General features: G+C 66.6%; 2 protein-coding genes across 2 annotated transcripts; one reads left to right on the top strand and one right to left on the bottom strand.

The window, feature by feature from the left end:
• Positions 1 to 3,514: 3,514 nt before the first annotated feature.
• Positions 3,515 to 7,018, top strand: LOC311512213 (cocaine- and amphetamine-regulated transcript protein-like). The gene is made up of 3 exons (XM_084613310.1): positions 3,515 to 3,771; positions 4,413 to 4,496; positions 6,202 to 7,018. The coding sequence occupies exons 1-3, from the start codon at positions 3,646 to 3,648 to the stop codon at positions 6,307 to 6,309; spliced, it is 318 nt and encodes a 105-aa protein (XP_084469436.1). The 5' UTR covers positions 3,515 to 3,645; the 3' UTR covers positions 6,310 to 7,018.
• A 142-nt stretch (positions 7,019 to 7,160) lies between these two features.
• Positions 7,161 to 13,749, bottom strand: JTB (jumping translocation breakpoint). Its single transcript, XM_084613309.1, has 5 exons — positions 13,591 to 13,749; positions 12,465 to 12,505; positions 10,943 to 11,028; positions 10,581 to 10,660; positions 7,161 to 10,196 (listed from the first exon to the last, which is right to left on the bottom strand). Exons 1-5 carry the CDS (start codon positions 13,638 to 13,640, stop codon positions 10,040 to 10,042), a joined length of 414 nt encoding a protein of 137 aa, XP_084469435.1. The 5' UTR covers positions 13,641 to 13,749; the 3' UTR covers positions 7,161 to 10,039.
• Positions 13,750 to 15,000: the final 1,251 nt, after the last annotated feature.

Raw genomic sequence — 15,000 nt, 5'->3', positions numbered from 1 at the left:
GCCCTGCGCCAATGGGGCGGCCTCGCAGGCTCTTCCCAGACACTGCTCGGGTGGGGGGGTGGAGGGGGGACTTGGAACTGGGCCTGTGCCAGGTGCCTGGCTGGGGCCGACACCCCCCAGGAAGTGGGGGTGCTGCTTCAGCCATTTATCACAGCACAGGGCAGCAAATCAGAGGGCGCCCCTCCCCGGGGCCCAGCGGTGCAGCCCCCCCCGATGCACAATCATGCATTCACACATACACTGCACACACCCCCACCCCCGGCCCCAGGATGAGGCGAACTCACATCGCTGGTCAGGGCAGCCCAACACCCCTGCCCAGCCAGGGCCAGTTACCCCTCACCAAAAGGCTTCTCCCTGCAGGCAGCTGGGGCAGCCCTGGGCCTAGACTTCGGCCCCCCTCCTGGGGTCATGTAGTAATTTTTGTTATCAGAAGGGGGGTCGTGGTGCAATGAAGTTTGAGAACTGTTGCCCTGGAGGATCCCCGCCTATGCAGGGGCCCGGGGGTACCCAGATGCCCAGGGGCCCAGGGAGGTACCTGGCTGCTTGGTGTAATGGTGGGTGTAATGGTGACAGACTCACGTCTCTTGCAGAGACCAAAGAAATCCCCCCGACCCCCGGTGAATTCTGCCCAGCGCCGTGGCCCCATGTGGTCACTCTGCGAAAGCCCCTGAACTGCGAAGCCGGGGCTGAGGGTGAAGGGGGTGGCACTGGATCTTCCCAGGCGCCATTGTGATTGGTCTGCTCCAGCTGAGCCCCCAAGTTCTAGCCCTATGGGGGGGGGTCTAGCCCCCTGCTAGCCCAGCCCCCACTCTGATGGTGCCCCTCAATCTCGACCCACAGCCCCCTGCTAGCCCAGCTCTGGAGCCCCTCCCCGGCAGCGGGAGGCAGATTAATATTAATGGCTTTTAGTTGAGGCTTCCGCACAGACTCATCCACCTCTCCCCTCCTCCCTTGGGGGCCACCAAACCCCTTTTCTCCTCATCCCCGGCTGTGAGCCCCCAATCCCCGCTTCCAGCCTCCATTGGTGCCACTCCCCCCTCAGCCACCCCGGGGCGCTGCCGGGTCACCCCCTGCCCCTGGCCAGCCCTGCCCAGGCAGCCGAGGAGCCGCAGGAAGCTGCCCCCCCGGCTGTGGTTAATCCCAGTGCAGACTGGCAGGATTACGGGGGGGATTAGCGCTGCTTGTCCATCACTTACATAACCTGCCACATGGCGCGCGAAGTGGGGGACAGGGCTCAGGGCTCTGCTGATTTGGATTCATGGAGGGGGCTGGCGCTGGGCCAGTGTGGGGAGCGGGGGTTCCCTTGGGCCAGCGCCTCGTACTTGGGGGGTCAATTTGGAGAGTGACTCGTTCTAGCAGCTTGTGGGCAGCAAGGCACCTGTTAGCACCTGGGGAGAATTTGCGCAGCGATACCAGGCGTGGCTGGCGGGGCAGGGCTGGACCAGGGTTTCTCCTCCCTGCGCCACCCATTATGCCGGGCGCTGCCCAGGGCCTCCCAACCCCCCATGACACCTCAGATCCACCTGCTGCATGTGGGGGGAGCTGGCAGGCCCCTACCTCCCCACAGCACTGGGCACAAATCCAGTGTGAGCTCACGGGGATGGGCGAGGCAGCGGGTGCCAGGCAGGAGCCGGGCTAACCTCCAGAGAGCATTAAAAGCCCCCACCCCCAGTGGGAATCCGCCTGCCACGGGATCCCACTGGCTGCTCAGAGCCATGCGGGGAGCTGAGCTGGGGCCCCCCTGAGACCTGATTCTCCAGCGCCAGCATCCCAGAAGCCAGGCCACACCCGCTGTGTGAGTGAGGGCAGGACTGGGGGGGTGGGTCCAGCCCCACGTGCTCTGGAGCAGAGACCGGCCTGAGACCTGGTGCCAGGGCTGGCAGGGAGGGGGGGTGCTCGGTGGGGGCTCCCAGGGGCCCCGCCTGGGGAGAGGACTCAGCTCTCCTAGGCACAGGACTGGACCAGGCCCAGTCTTGGTGCTCGAAGTGCCAGGTTTGTGGCCGAGGGGCCAAGGATCGGGCTGCCTGGGGGTGCAGGACTAGGGTGTGAGGTGAAGGAACGCCAGGCGCCGGGGGATGGGAAGCAGGGAGGGGAATTGTTAGGGAGGGATCTTTTTAACAAGGGGGGTGGGGTTTGGCTGGGCTGGTGGAAAAATCACTGGGCTAAATCCCCCCCTGGTGTAACTGCGGCGTTGGGATCCGATTCACCCCGGGCGTCCTGGCTAGGTGCTGTGATGCTCGTGCCAACCTGGGCCCAGCTCGGGTGCCGCCCAGCACTGGACTCATGCTCTCACGCTTACATTACCCGAGCGAGGGGCAGACTGAGCTTGGGGCCATTGTGCCAGGCGAGGCCAGGCCCTGCCCCCAAGTGCTCACAGCCAGAGCAGGGCAGAGGGGCAGGGACTGGTCCATCCCCAGCAGGGCAGGTGCCCTGACCCCCAGCCCAGCTCCTTAGGCAGTGGGTGGGAAGCTGCCGAGCTCCTGGCTCAGGGAAGAGCCTCCCCCGGTGGCTTAGAGGGAAAAGCCTAAAGCTCTGGAGCACCCAGCACATTCAGCATCTGCCCAGAGCCTAGCAGGGGCTGGAGGCTCCAAGGTACCCAGATGCCAGCAGCCCTGCTCATGGCATGGGAGGGCAGCAGCTGCCAGAGGCACAAGGGTTAGCGTGTAACCTTGCGACGGGGTGCATTCGGGGACCCCCCAGTCTGCAGCAAGAACTTGTCACCTGGTTCCACTGGACAGCTGCAAACGGGGCCCAGGCCCTGTGCCCACAGGCCAATTCTGACACGGGCCAGGGTAAAGCTGCCCAGCAGACGCCCACCTGGCAAAGTCAAGCACAGCTGGGGCGGGATTTTATCTGTCCTGGGGCCGAACCAAGCAGGGAAGGGTCCTTTGTTCCCATGCTGGCTCCAAGCCCCGCAGCAAACGGACAAAGCGCGGGTCCAGGGAGAGCCCCGGCAGCCAGACACCTCCTCTCTGCTCAGGTGCTGAGCAATCGCCGAGCTCCCGGCCCCAGCCGAAGGGATTTGGCCCGAGCTCAAGCTGTCACCAGGATGGAGAGGTAGACAGGGCCGAGCCGAGAGCCAGAACCCCGGGGACGCCAGCCAGATGCTGGGATTAGCTAGATGAACGCACATGGGCCCAGCCAAAGCGCTCTGCCGACAGACGGATGAGCACTGAGGGGATAGATACCCAGACACCGAGATTAGCTGGATAGACGGGCGTGGCGGGGACAGACAGACACTGACAGAGAGATGTTGCTGCTGGTTGCTGGGGGGAGCCCTCGGGAGCTGGCAGACACGGGATTCGTTACATTTAATCCCCCTCTTCTTCGTCAAACACACTGTAACTCTCATCAATATTAACGGCCTCTCGGCCGCCTGGCTCCAGCCGCCCCCACCCCCCCCCCGGACTCCTCCATTCATCCTAACTCAGCTGCAGCCTGTTTGGCAGCAACCCCCGCCCCCTCAATGGTCTCAGGACCAGTCCCTGCCGTGTGCCCTCAGCCTATCAAGCTGCAGCCCCCTCCCAGTGCGTGGGCTGGGCCCGCTGCTTGCCAGGCCAGTCTCACTCTGCGTGGAGAGGCACATTGGCAGCAGGTACCCGTCCTGCCCCAGCGCCGAGCACAGCTCCCCACTGATTCCCCGCCATGCAGCGACCCACCATGCTCCTGCTCTGCCTGGCTCTCCTGGCCCACCAGCAGGCAGATGTGAACGCCCGGCTACCCCAGGACTTTCCCCTGAAACACTCGTACCAGCCGCAAGAGAAACAACTGGTGAGTTCCTGTCTCCGGCCTGGCGCGGGCATGGCCCCCAGTGTCTCCCACGGACCAGGGCATTCACCCAAACCTGGCTGCCTGTGTCTTTGCAGACACGCGCCTCCTGGTGCCACCCTGGGTTCTCTCACGGCCCCGAAGGCTGAGAGAGTCTGGAGAAGGGCAGGGCAGCCCCGATGCACACCCGGGAGGACAAGACTCTTAGAGGCCAGGAGGAGACCCAATGGGGGGCAGCGTCACCCCATCACTACGGGGTTCTTGCTTTTTCCTCTGAAGCAGCTGGTGCTGGCCAATGTCACAGCCGGGCGGCCGAGCTTGGCAGCCAGTCCCTGTGCTCCCATGTGAAAAGCTGGGTGGGACCGGCTGCTGCAAAAGAGAACAGAGGGGAGAGGGACTGGGCAGTCAGTTCTCTGCCCCCCAAATGGCTGTGTCAGTTTCACGAAAGGGTGAAGCTGGGAGCCCTGAATCAGAGCTCCCGGCAATGCCCAGATCAGGCAGAGGGAGGGGGCAGGGTAACTAGCTGTCACACCCGCTCCTTTAGCAAAGCAGCAATTTCCAGCAGGCCAGCTCCCCCCAGCCGGCCCTGGGGGCAGGGCTTTGCACTCACCTTCCTCCTTCTCCTTGTCCCACGCGGCACCCAGCTGGAGGAGCTGCAGGACGTGCTGGAGAAACTGCAGAGCAAGAGGATTTCCACCTGGGAGAAGAAATATAACCAAGTCCCCAAGGTACCATCCGGGGCTGCCCCGGCCCGTTCTGATTCCATGGCTAAAGGATCCATGTGGGTAACGAACGCCCCAGCTGGGCAAGCCCAGTGCCCAGCAGTTCTGCGTTTCCATTTCTCTGCCTGCCCAGCGGAGCTTGCTGCTCGTTCCTCTTCCAGGTGCAGGCCCGGGGCAGCTCCCTGGCTGGTGGGCCCCTGTGCGGCCCTGCTGTGCTCCCTGGGGACCGGTCAGTGACCAGCCGCACTCCAGGCCAAGGGTTTGTTTTAGCAGTCTAGGCACAGGGTGGGTGCGGTGGGGGCCCTCCCCCTGCCCCAGCTGAGCCAGACAGGAGCATTTTGGAGCCATTAGAGTGATGGGGAAAGGTCACGTCTTTGCCTTCCCCCTCATTCCAAAGCTGCTGCCCCCCTTGATTTCCACGGGCAGACTGGGGCACACCGGGCCCAGTGTCCTGTCGCTGGCGGGTCGGTGCCAGGTGCTTCACAGGGAAGGACCAGAACAGGCGATTCTCGAGTGATCCGTCCCATCGTCCAGTCCCAGCTTCTGGCAGTCAGAGGTTTAGGGACGCCCAGAGCATGGGGCTGCGTCCCTGGCCGTCTTGGCAAACAGCCATTGATGGACCTGCCCCCATGAATTCTCCTTTGATCCCAGTGATACTTTGGGGCTTCACAACACCCCTGGTGACGAGTGCCCCAAGCGCTGTTGGGTGGAGAAGAAGCCTCCTTAGGTTTGTTCTAAGGCTGCTGCCGAGTCATCTCGCTGGGTGACGCCGGGTCCGTGTTACGTGAAGGGGTAAACGACACTTCCCGTGCCACTTTCCCCCTACACCAGCCCTGAGTCACAGCCCTCTGTCCTCGCCCCCGAGTCGGCTCTTTTCCAACCTGAACAGCCCCAGGCTTTATACTCTCTCCTCCTGTGGAAGCTATTCCACTCTCTGCTCATTTTCCTTGCCCTTCTCTGCACCTTCGCATGGCAACGCGAGACCCATGGCCAGAACCTGCAGCACCCACTGTGCCCGCCAGCCTGAGGTGCCTCCTTCCGCGAGGGGGCTGCCTCTCCCAGCAGCGTGGGCTGATGCTCGCCCGGGAGCTGCTGTTCTTGGTGCAGCTGGAAGGGCTTGGCTCTGAGCTCATGCTGCCCTCAAACAGCTGACGCCCCTGCTCTCCTCCCCTGGCTTCAGTGACCCAGCCATGCCCGGTGCTGGGCGAGGCCTCTGGGGATGGGCTGGGCTCAGCAGCAAGGGTGCCCCTCTCTGCTCCAGGGAGGTGGGATTCCTCTTAACACAGAGGGCCCAGCTCCCAGGGCAGCCCCCGGCACCTCAGCCTTATGCCACCAGCGCCGCAGCCTTACCCCCGGCCGCACTGAGGGGGCTGATGCGGTATGGGCACAGATCTGGCTGGGGCAGCAGCGGGACCCAGAGCCTGTTGCTTCTGGCAATTAACCAGAGGTGCCAACGCTGGGATCGGGCCCAGCCCCCACTTGGGCAGCCAGTGCCCAGCCTTTGCTCCCCCAGCGAGCTGCAGGCCTGCATACAGCCCCTGCCCCTCAGGGGGGATCATACTGACCCCCTGAGACCCTGCTGCCCAGAGGGATTTCAGGGGCCCGGCTGTAACCACAGGGTCGAAAGGCACCTGCCAGGCGGAGCCTTGTTTCCAAGTGCTGCCCGCTGGCACAGCCCCGCCCTTCAGCTGTGCCTCCCTTGTCCCCACAGTGCTCCATGGGCCAGGCGTGCGCGGTGAAGAAGGGGGCCCGCATCGGCAGGCTGTGCGACTGCCCCCGCGGAGCCACCTGCAACTCCTTCCTCCTCAAGTGCTTGTAGCCGCTGCCCGCGAGGGACCCCAGCCGCAGATCACCTTCCCATGCCGCCGTGTGTCACGCTGCACATGCCTCCGCTCCACCTGGGCGGGGGGCCAGCCGGCCGGCCGTGGCCACGCTGCTCAGCAGAGCCCGGAGGAAGGGGGTGGTGAGAGACAGTGGCATGGCCAGCGTCTGCCCCAGGAGGCTGCCGCAGAGCTGGGGTCTCCTGCGGTCTCCAGGGCAGCCCCAGGTGCCGGGCACACCCCCACCTTGGCAGCAGAGCAGACTGCAGCTGCCCTTTGGACTACGGAGACGTGGCCACAGCCCCCCCCGGCATCACTCGGCCCTGCTGCACTCCGGCCTGCAGAGCCACCCCCCTCCCGGCCACCATGGCCCAGCCTCCAAATCCCCTCCAGCACCGAGAGGGGGACACTTCGAGAGGGGGACACTTCGGAACATGGGCTCCTGTGATCAGACTCCTAAATCCAGCTGTGAGCAGCCTGCACTCAGCGCAGCTGAACCAGCTCTATGCCCAGGGCCCCAACCCTGCCAAGACCTAGGCCCGTGTGCACCCTTATCCAACTGCTCCAGGGGGCTACTACTTGCCCCGGTCCCTAAAGCACTTGGCAGGGCTGAAGCCCCACGAGGGATTCAGGTGCCTGACCCCAGCCTCCTGCTCCTCCAGCCCCCCACTTCCCAGGGGCACTGCTCGGCCGCTTGCACGTCACCCATGAGATGATGAAACGAGGGCCACGGGTTTTGTCTTCTTTCAGTTGCTGCCTGCAGCCCCCTAGCACACCCCGCTGCCCGCCTGGCTCCCGCACCGCTTGTCCCCTTAGCCAGAGGCCTCGACCTTACAGCCAAACCAAACCATTGCATTGAAAGTTTTTTTAATGACATTCCTGGTTCCATTCAGTTTTGTAAAAGCCTTTTGAAGAAAATAAACCCTGACTGTTCGAGCTAAGCCAAGGGTGGCCACCTGCAGCTTCTTTCTAGCAGGCAGGCGACACCTCCCCAGCGAGCTGGACCTCAGCGTGACTAGATTTGAGGGAAAGCGGAAGGGAGGATTCGAGCCAGCCTGCTGCCTGCTTTTGGGAACTGCCAGGCCTGGGTGCGGGTCTGCCCCAGAGATCCCATGGCAGCAGTGGGTCCCAGGGCACCGGCTCTGGAGCCTGGCGTTGCTGGGGAGAGGAACCAGCCTGGCACCAAGGGTCAGTCACCTCAGACCGACAGAGCAACTGAACAGGGCTCGGCCCCGGGGCAGCACTGCAGGGACCGGAACAGGAGGGAGCCGTGAGCTGTAACTCTCCCTTCATGGGGAGCAGCAGGAGCCCTGCAGGGCTAGCCGGGCACCTCCCTGGGCCAGTCACCCAGTGAGCGACACTAACTGCACTGGGGGGGCTCCTGCTGTTGCTCCGTCAGGGGGTCCTGGCCCAGCCCCAGTTGTGGGGTGCTCTGCTGGGGGGAGATTGGAGAATGCTGTGCAGCAGTGCACTGGGCTGCTCTCCACCAGGAGTGGGCGCGTGGGAGGCCAGGCCCACCCGGAGCAGTGACACGGAACATCCCTCAGCTCACGGGCAGCCCCAGGAGACAAGCCTGCCTCCCAACTCCCAATTAGCACTGCAGCTGCCTGCTCATCAGCACCCACACGCTCCCCTCCCTGCCGATGTTTGGGGCGCCCCAGGGAGGGTTTGGCCCCCTGCACCTTCCATGCACCAGGACGCTTCCCGGCCGGTAACGCCGGAGACGGGCCAGCTCATGGGAGGGGATGTTTAAATGGCTCTCCAGACCTCAGCCCAGGCTGGGGCAGGGACAAGCAGGCTGCTGGGAAGCTGCTAAACATCCACTCATTCGTCTCGTCGGTCCCCATGCAGGGCTGCCCACACCCTGCTGTTAGCCCAGGCAGCCCAGAGAACACGGCTGGGAGCTTTCACCCCCCTCGCCCTTCACAAGGACTGAGGTGCAGCTGCGAGCAGTCGACACTCAGCACTTTAATAAATGCTACTCTAATCTAGGGCATTTAGGAGGAGCTGGCCCCAGCCTGCGCTGGAGGGAACCCACCTGCAGGGGGCATGGTTCCCTGGCCTTTGAAGGGGGTAATTAGTGACAGCTGTGCTGTGGGCTCCCTGGCACGCTCAGATCATTGTCCGCAGGGGGCATCCAGCAGGATGGGACAGGAACATGGACCACTGGTCTTCTGGCATCAATCTGAGCTAACGCCCAGTACCAGAGACATCTCCTCCATCCCCTCCCCATCCAGCCCCTGCCCAGGCTCTGGCTCAGCTGCCAATTGGGGCCCGCACTAGAGCAGCAGGGCGCAGTGTGACAAGACCCTTGGTTCCCAGGAGATGGGCCGGCGGAGTGGGAGGTCAGTGCTGGGACTTACCCCTGGAGCTGGTCATGGATCAAAGCCCTACGTTCATGAGGCATAGCCAGGCCCCCGGGGCAAATCTTTGCCCTGCCTGTTAGCTCCGGGCCCTCAGCTAGGAGAGACACTGGCTTGACCGTGACTTGCTGCCATAGAACTGGGGTGATGGGGGCATGAAGGAAGCTGCTAACCTGGGTGTTCCTAGGGGGAAAGGGCGCAATGGTGCCAAGAGGCCTGGCCGAGCTCCTTCTATGCCTGCAGGGGGCGCTGTGCTGGCAGGGGTAATAGCATCAGCCCAACATGGCTCCCAGGGCAGGGGCCAGCCCAGCAATTTCCTATCACAGGGATCCCCACAGCCAGCTGGGGGGAGCAGCTCCCGCATCCCCTGCAGGCGGCTGCGTTACCCAGCTGGAGGAAACCGTGCCCACTTCTCCCCCGATCCTGGCACTCGTTAAAAGCAGAGCCATGGGGCTGGTCTGATCAGCCTGTATGCACTGAGCTTGACAAGCTTCGAGGCCCAGGAGACCAGCCCTGGCATCAGCACAGAGCAGCAGGGAAGTGGGTGCCAGCACCTGGCCTGCTGCTCTGGGGTCATGGGAGGGATGCACACAGGGCAGGGAGAGGGCTGGCAGGACTCCCTGAGCAGACAAGCCAGCTGCCCGGGGCTCCGCATCCCCCTGAGGGAATGGAGGAGCTGCTGCCAAGGGCACCCCTCCTTTGCTTGAGGGCTGCTCTGCCCCTCAGCCAGGCAGGGTCATGCTTCACTCCAGCAGTAACGGGACAGCAAGTCCCCCAAGCCCTGCTGGCCGCCCCAGTCTGGGGCCTGTATTAACTAACAGCCCTCCCTCCCATCCTGCACCGGGGTGGACAGCCAGCACTGGCAGGCTCAGAGGCTGCTCGTGCATCCAGGCTCAGGGTTTATTGTCTCAGAACCTGCGTAAGGAGAAGGGCTGGGTGCTGTGTTAATTCCAAGGGATGCAAGGTGGCAGCCCTCGCTGGGCACACACCCCACATCCCACCAGGCGCTGCCAGCCACAAAGGGATTCCTCGTGTGCTCTGATGGCAGGAAAGAAGGAGCCAAGAAGGGATGGGACTCTGGTCCTCTGCATGGCAGGTGAGATGGACAGAGGGGAATCCCCAGTGCCTGGAGACCCAGCTGGCTGCCGAGTCTCCAGGGAGCAAGCAGAGCGGCATTTGGTGTGGCTCTGAGTTGGCTGAACTGCAGTGCTCTCTGCCAGGACACAGATGATCTCGGTCTCTGATGCCAGTCCCCTTCTCCTACAGCTCCCTGGAGCAGGAAAGGGGATTAGCATCCATGCCCCAGTTCCCCACACAGGGCACAGAGGAGGTGGACAGCACCAGGGCTGCTGGGAGTCAACAGACACTAAATGGACTCGATCTGCTTGCGAACTTTCTCCAGGGCCTTCCTGTCCAGCACCCTCTGGCGGTACATGACCAACAGGGCGAAGGCCACAGCGACACAGATTGTGGCCCCCTCAAACTTCCAGAAGCTGCGCGCTTCTGTCACCACTGAGCGGCAGCTGTAGAGAGAGGAGAGAGTCAACAGGACTGGGATCCGAGCCAAGGGCAGGAGTGCTGCGCGGCCGGGCAGCAACCGCAGCAGGCCCCAGCACACGCTGCCCTGGGCAGTCCAAGCGGCTTGGGCAGTGGATGCTGGGAGCTGCCCCACTGTATTACAGGGGAGGCTGGCTGCAGCAGACCCCATTATAGCCATGCTAGGTGCAGTCTTGGGGCCCTCCAGCAACACTGCCCTGGCTGCCCCCCCTGAGCTCAGGTGCCCTGGATACAGCATGAAGCAGCCACACCCAGGAGCCCAAGATGCCTTCCTAGGCTCTGTCCCAGCAAGCCCTGGCTGCCCCATGCTGCACCCGAGACGAACCGCAGGGTCCCGGGGCTTGGCTCACCTCTTGTACTCCTCCTTCTTGGACACAGCACAGCTAATTTGCTCGATGAAGCCAGTCATGCTGCACTCGGGCATCGTCTTCTGCAATCAAACGAAACCCATGTTCACACACTCTGTGGGGGGGGGGGGGGGATGTGTCATTCCCCCCACTGGTCCCAAGGGGTCTCTGCTCTGCGGGGCATGATACCTAGTGTCCCCCCTCCCCCCCCCCCACTCTGAACCTTCAGCCTGACCCAGGCAGGGTGCATCCCACTCAGCGCTCCCCAAGCCAGGGACCAGAGCAGGGTGTAACCACCAGCACTTGTCAGCGAGCCCCCCCGGTCCCCACTACCTGGCTGCAGGGCAGTTCATCTCCACACTTACTGCTTGGAAGGTTGTGCACAGGGCACAATCCTGAACAACGACAAAGTCTTCCACTTGCCAGCACGGCGTGGCAACCAGCGGGCTCACTGAGAAAAGAGGGGAGAAAGGTTCAGAGCCCAGTCCAGCTGCCCAGGGCCTGCAATCCGAGCAGCCAGGCTGCAGATGGAAGGGCAGCAGACTCCCAGGCAGAAGAAAGATTTTACTGTCATCACTAGTCAGGTTTCCACTGAGCCTAACAAGCTCGAGAGTGACACTGACTCTTCCCCAGCTGAGCACGCACCAGGGCGCCCCCCCTCAAGAACAGGGTGTGACAAAGTGGGACTGTTCTTAATGTTTCCTCTGAATAGTGTGGGGGTGCCTCAGTTTCCCCTAGGCAGTTCTTAAGTATCTAGGTGGTGGGGTAAGGGTGTATGATCATTGCAGAGCCCTAGAGGGCAGGTGTGTGCAGGGGTCTGGACACAGAATGGCCGACACCCTGTTTCCTGGCAACTGATGGCCTGGGCCCTTCCCCCCTGCGAGGTGAGAGCTAAAGGGTTGAAGAACAAAGGAATCCGGTGACCACCTGGCCCGGGAAAAGGAACAAAGCCCAGAGGAGGAGGGGCTGGAGGGAGTTTCAGTTTGGGGCTGGCTGGGACATGGAGTGAAGTGCAGACGTGGTCGTCTGGCTCACTGCCCCCCAAAATGGACCCAGCTGAGGGGTCCCGTTCTCTGCACCTGCAAGCTCTGTGTTAGACCATGTCCCTGTCGTCTAATAAACCTTCTGTTTTACTGGCTGGCTGAGAGTCCCGTCTGACTGCGGAGTTGGGGTGCAGGACCCTCTGGCTTCCCCAGGAGCCCCACCTGAGTGGACTCACTGGGGGGAAGCGCACGGATGGGCAGAGGAGGCTGAATGCTCCGAGGTCAGACCCAGGAAGGTGGGAGCTGTGTGAGCTGTGTGTCCTGAAGACAGGCTGCTCACAGAAAGGCGACTACCCCAGAGTCCTGACTGGCTTCATGGGGAGCAGTTCCAGAGCATCGCCCAGGGACTCCGTGACACAGGGTCTTTGACACTTTCTGGCCAACAGCCTCCCCCCTCCCTGCGATGTCACCAAAGGAGCCTGCGTCACACCAATACTTAGGGTGGGGAGCCAGGAGCTCCAGGCGCTGCCCCCAGCTCGCTGCACAGCACGAGTCACCCACCCCCATTCCCTGCTGGAGGACCATCTCCGTCGCACACAGGAGAATTAGCCGGGTCTGGAGCATGTGTATCCTCGCTGAAATGGGACTCGCTGCTGGGATGCTCAGACCCACAGGGAGGATAAATCCCACCGGAGGCAGCTGAGGATTTGCATTATGGCACCACAGCCTGCAGCTCAGCCCGGGGGGCTCAAGTGCCCAGTGCAGGCGGGGGCTTTCGTGCTCCTGCCCTGACCCCGCAGACAGCAGGAGCCCTGCAGGCCAGACGCGCCAGCTCTCCACGAACCGGGCCCCACAACCATGGGCCGCTAGCCACGCCGTGGCGGCTCCACCCCCCAGCACCCACCTGAGCGCTTGGCCTCGCTGGACACCGTCGCCTCTGCCAGCCTGCAAGGAAATCAGAAAGGGGCTGGCCTAGTAAACCAGGTGGCCCAGGCCGGGGGAGGGGCCGGGCCCAGGGGAGGGCGGCAGGGGGCTCCCTGTGGGGCTGGGCAGGGCGGGGGGGGGCCGGGCCCAGGGGAGGGCGGCAGGGGGGTCCCTGTGGGGCCGGGCCCAGGGGAGGGCGGCAGGGGGGTCCCTGTGGGGCCGGGCCCAGGGGAGGGCGGCAGGGGGCTCCCTGTGGGGCCGGGCCCAGGGGAGGGCGGCAGGGGGCTCCCTGTGGGGCTGGGCAGGGCGGGGGGGGGCCGGGCCCAGGGGAGGGCGGCAGGGGGCTCCCTGTGGGGCCGGGCCCAGGGGAGGGCGGCAGGGGGCTCCCTGTGGGGCCGGGCCCAGGGGGGCGGCGGAGGGTCCCCAGGCAGGGGGGGCAGGCCGGGGGGGGGGCGGGCCCAGAGGAGGGCGGCAGGGGGCTCCCTGTGGGGCTGGGCAGGGCGGGGGGGGGGGCCGGGCCCAGGGGAGGGCGGCAGGGGGGTCCCTGTGGGGCCGGGCCCAGGGGAGGGCGGCAGGGGGCTCCCTGTGGGGCCGGGCCCAGGGGAGGGCGGCAGGGGGCTCCCTGTGGGGCTGGGCAGGGCGGGGGGGGGCCGGGCCCAGGGGAGGGCGGCAGGGGGCTCCCTGTGGGGCCGGGCCCAGGGGGGCGGCGGAGGGTCCCCAGGCAGGGGGGGCAGGCCGGGGGGGGGCCGGGCCCAGGGGAGGGCGGCAGGGGGCTCCCTGTGGGGCTGGGCAGGGCAGGGGGGGGGCGAGCACTGGGGAGGGCGGCAGGGGGCTCCCTGTGGGGCGGGGGGGGCCGGGCCCTGGGGAGGGCGGCAGGGGGCTCCCTGTGGGGCTGGGCAGGGGGGCGGCGGAGGGTCCCCAGGCAGGGGGAGCAGGCCGGGGGGGGGCCGGGCCCTGGGGGGGGCCCCAGACGGGGGGGAGGTGAAGGGGCCGGCGGGGGGGCCCTGGCAGGTTAGGGGGGGCGGGGGGCCCTGGCGGGGGAGGGGGGCAGGTTAGGGGGGGCGGGGGGCCCTGGCGGGGGAGGGGGGCGGGGGGGCCCCGCTCACCTGAGGCCCCAGACCAGGGCGCCGAGCGCGAGCAGGACGCGCGGCCCCATGGCGGGGGGGGGGGGGGGTTCCCGGCCTCGCTCTCAGCCGCCTCGCCCCGCCCCCATCTTGGCCTGCGCGGGGCCCTCTGGGAGCGGCGGGAGCTGCCCGCGGGAGGCGGGGCCAAAGTGGCGGCGGCGCGGGGCATGACGGGAAGGGCGCAGGGGGATCCCAGCCCGTGACGGAGCGGCCCGCGGGGGCGGGGCCTCAGCTCCTGGGGCAAGGGGCGGGGCCTGGCTGGAGGCGGGGCCCGGGGCGGGGCCTGGCTGGGGGCGGGGCCCGGGGTCTCAGCTCTGGGTCTCAGCCCCACGGGCAGGGTCGGGGCCGGCTGCGGCCCCCAGGCCGGGCGCTGCCCCCGGGGTCCCCCTTCCTTCCCCGCAGGGGCCAAGGCCGGATCGGGCTGCCTCCCGCCCCTTCGCAGCCCCATGGCCGGGGGGCGACGCTGCTCCGGGGGCTGCTCCGGGGGCGGGGCGACGTGGCTCCGGGGGGGGGGACGCTGCTCCGGGGTCCCCGGGGGGGGGGAGACGCTGCTCCGGGGGCCCGGGGGGGGGCGACGTGGCTCCTGGGGCCCGGGGGGGGGCGACGCTGCTCCGGGGGCTGCTCCGGGGGCCCGGGGGGGGGCGACGCTGCTCCGGGGGCTGCTCCGGGGGCTGCTCCGGGGGCCCGGGGGGGGGCGACGTGGCTCCGGGGGTCCCCGGGGGGGGGCGACGCTGCTCCGGGGTCCCCCGGGGGGGGCGACGCTGCTCCGGGGGCTGCTCCGGGGGCCCGGGGGGGGGCGACGTGGCTCCTGGGGCCCGGGGGGGGGCGACGCTGCTCCGGGGGCTGCTCCGGGGGCTGCTCCGGGGGCCCGTGGGGGGGCGACGTGGCTCCGGGGGTCCCCGGGGGGGGGCGACGCTGCTCCGGGGTCCCCCGGGGGGGGGCGACGCGGCTCCGGGGGCCCGGGGGGGGAGACGCTGCTCCGGGGGCCCGGGGGGGGGCGACGCTGCTCCGGGGTCCCCGGGGGGGGGGCGACGCTGCTCCGGGGTCCCCGGGGGGGGGCGACGCGGCTCCGGGGGCCCGGGGGGGGGCGACGCGGCTCCGGGGGCCCGGGGGGGGAGACGCTGCTCCGGGGGCCCGGGGGGGGGCGACGTGGCTCCGGGGGCCCGGGGGCAAGGGGCCCGGCCCAGGCTGCTCTGTCTAGCCCCCCTGGCAGAGCACTCGCCTCGGGACCCAGGTCCTCGTCCTGCCCTGGTCCCTGCAGGCGGCTCCGGGCCAGGGCCCTTCCCACCTCCGGCTCAGCCCTCGGCGTCTCCTTGGCCCAAGCAAGCCTGCGCTGGGGTTGGGGTGACAGCCGCTCCTGTGGGCCTGGCGAGAAGGCGGGCAGGGCTCCTG

The sequence above is a fragment of the Lepidochelys olivacea genome (assembly GCF_965140295.1).
Source record: "Lepidochelys olivacea isolate rLepOli2 genome assembly, chromosome: 24".
Classification (NCBI taxonomy): domain Eukaryota; kingdom Metazoa; phylum Chordata; order Testudines; family Cheloniidae; genus Lepidochelys; species Lepidochelys olivacea.
Note: the sequence above shows the minus strand (reverse complement) of the source record. Positions and strands in the feature narration are given on the sequence as shown.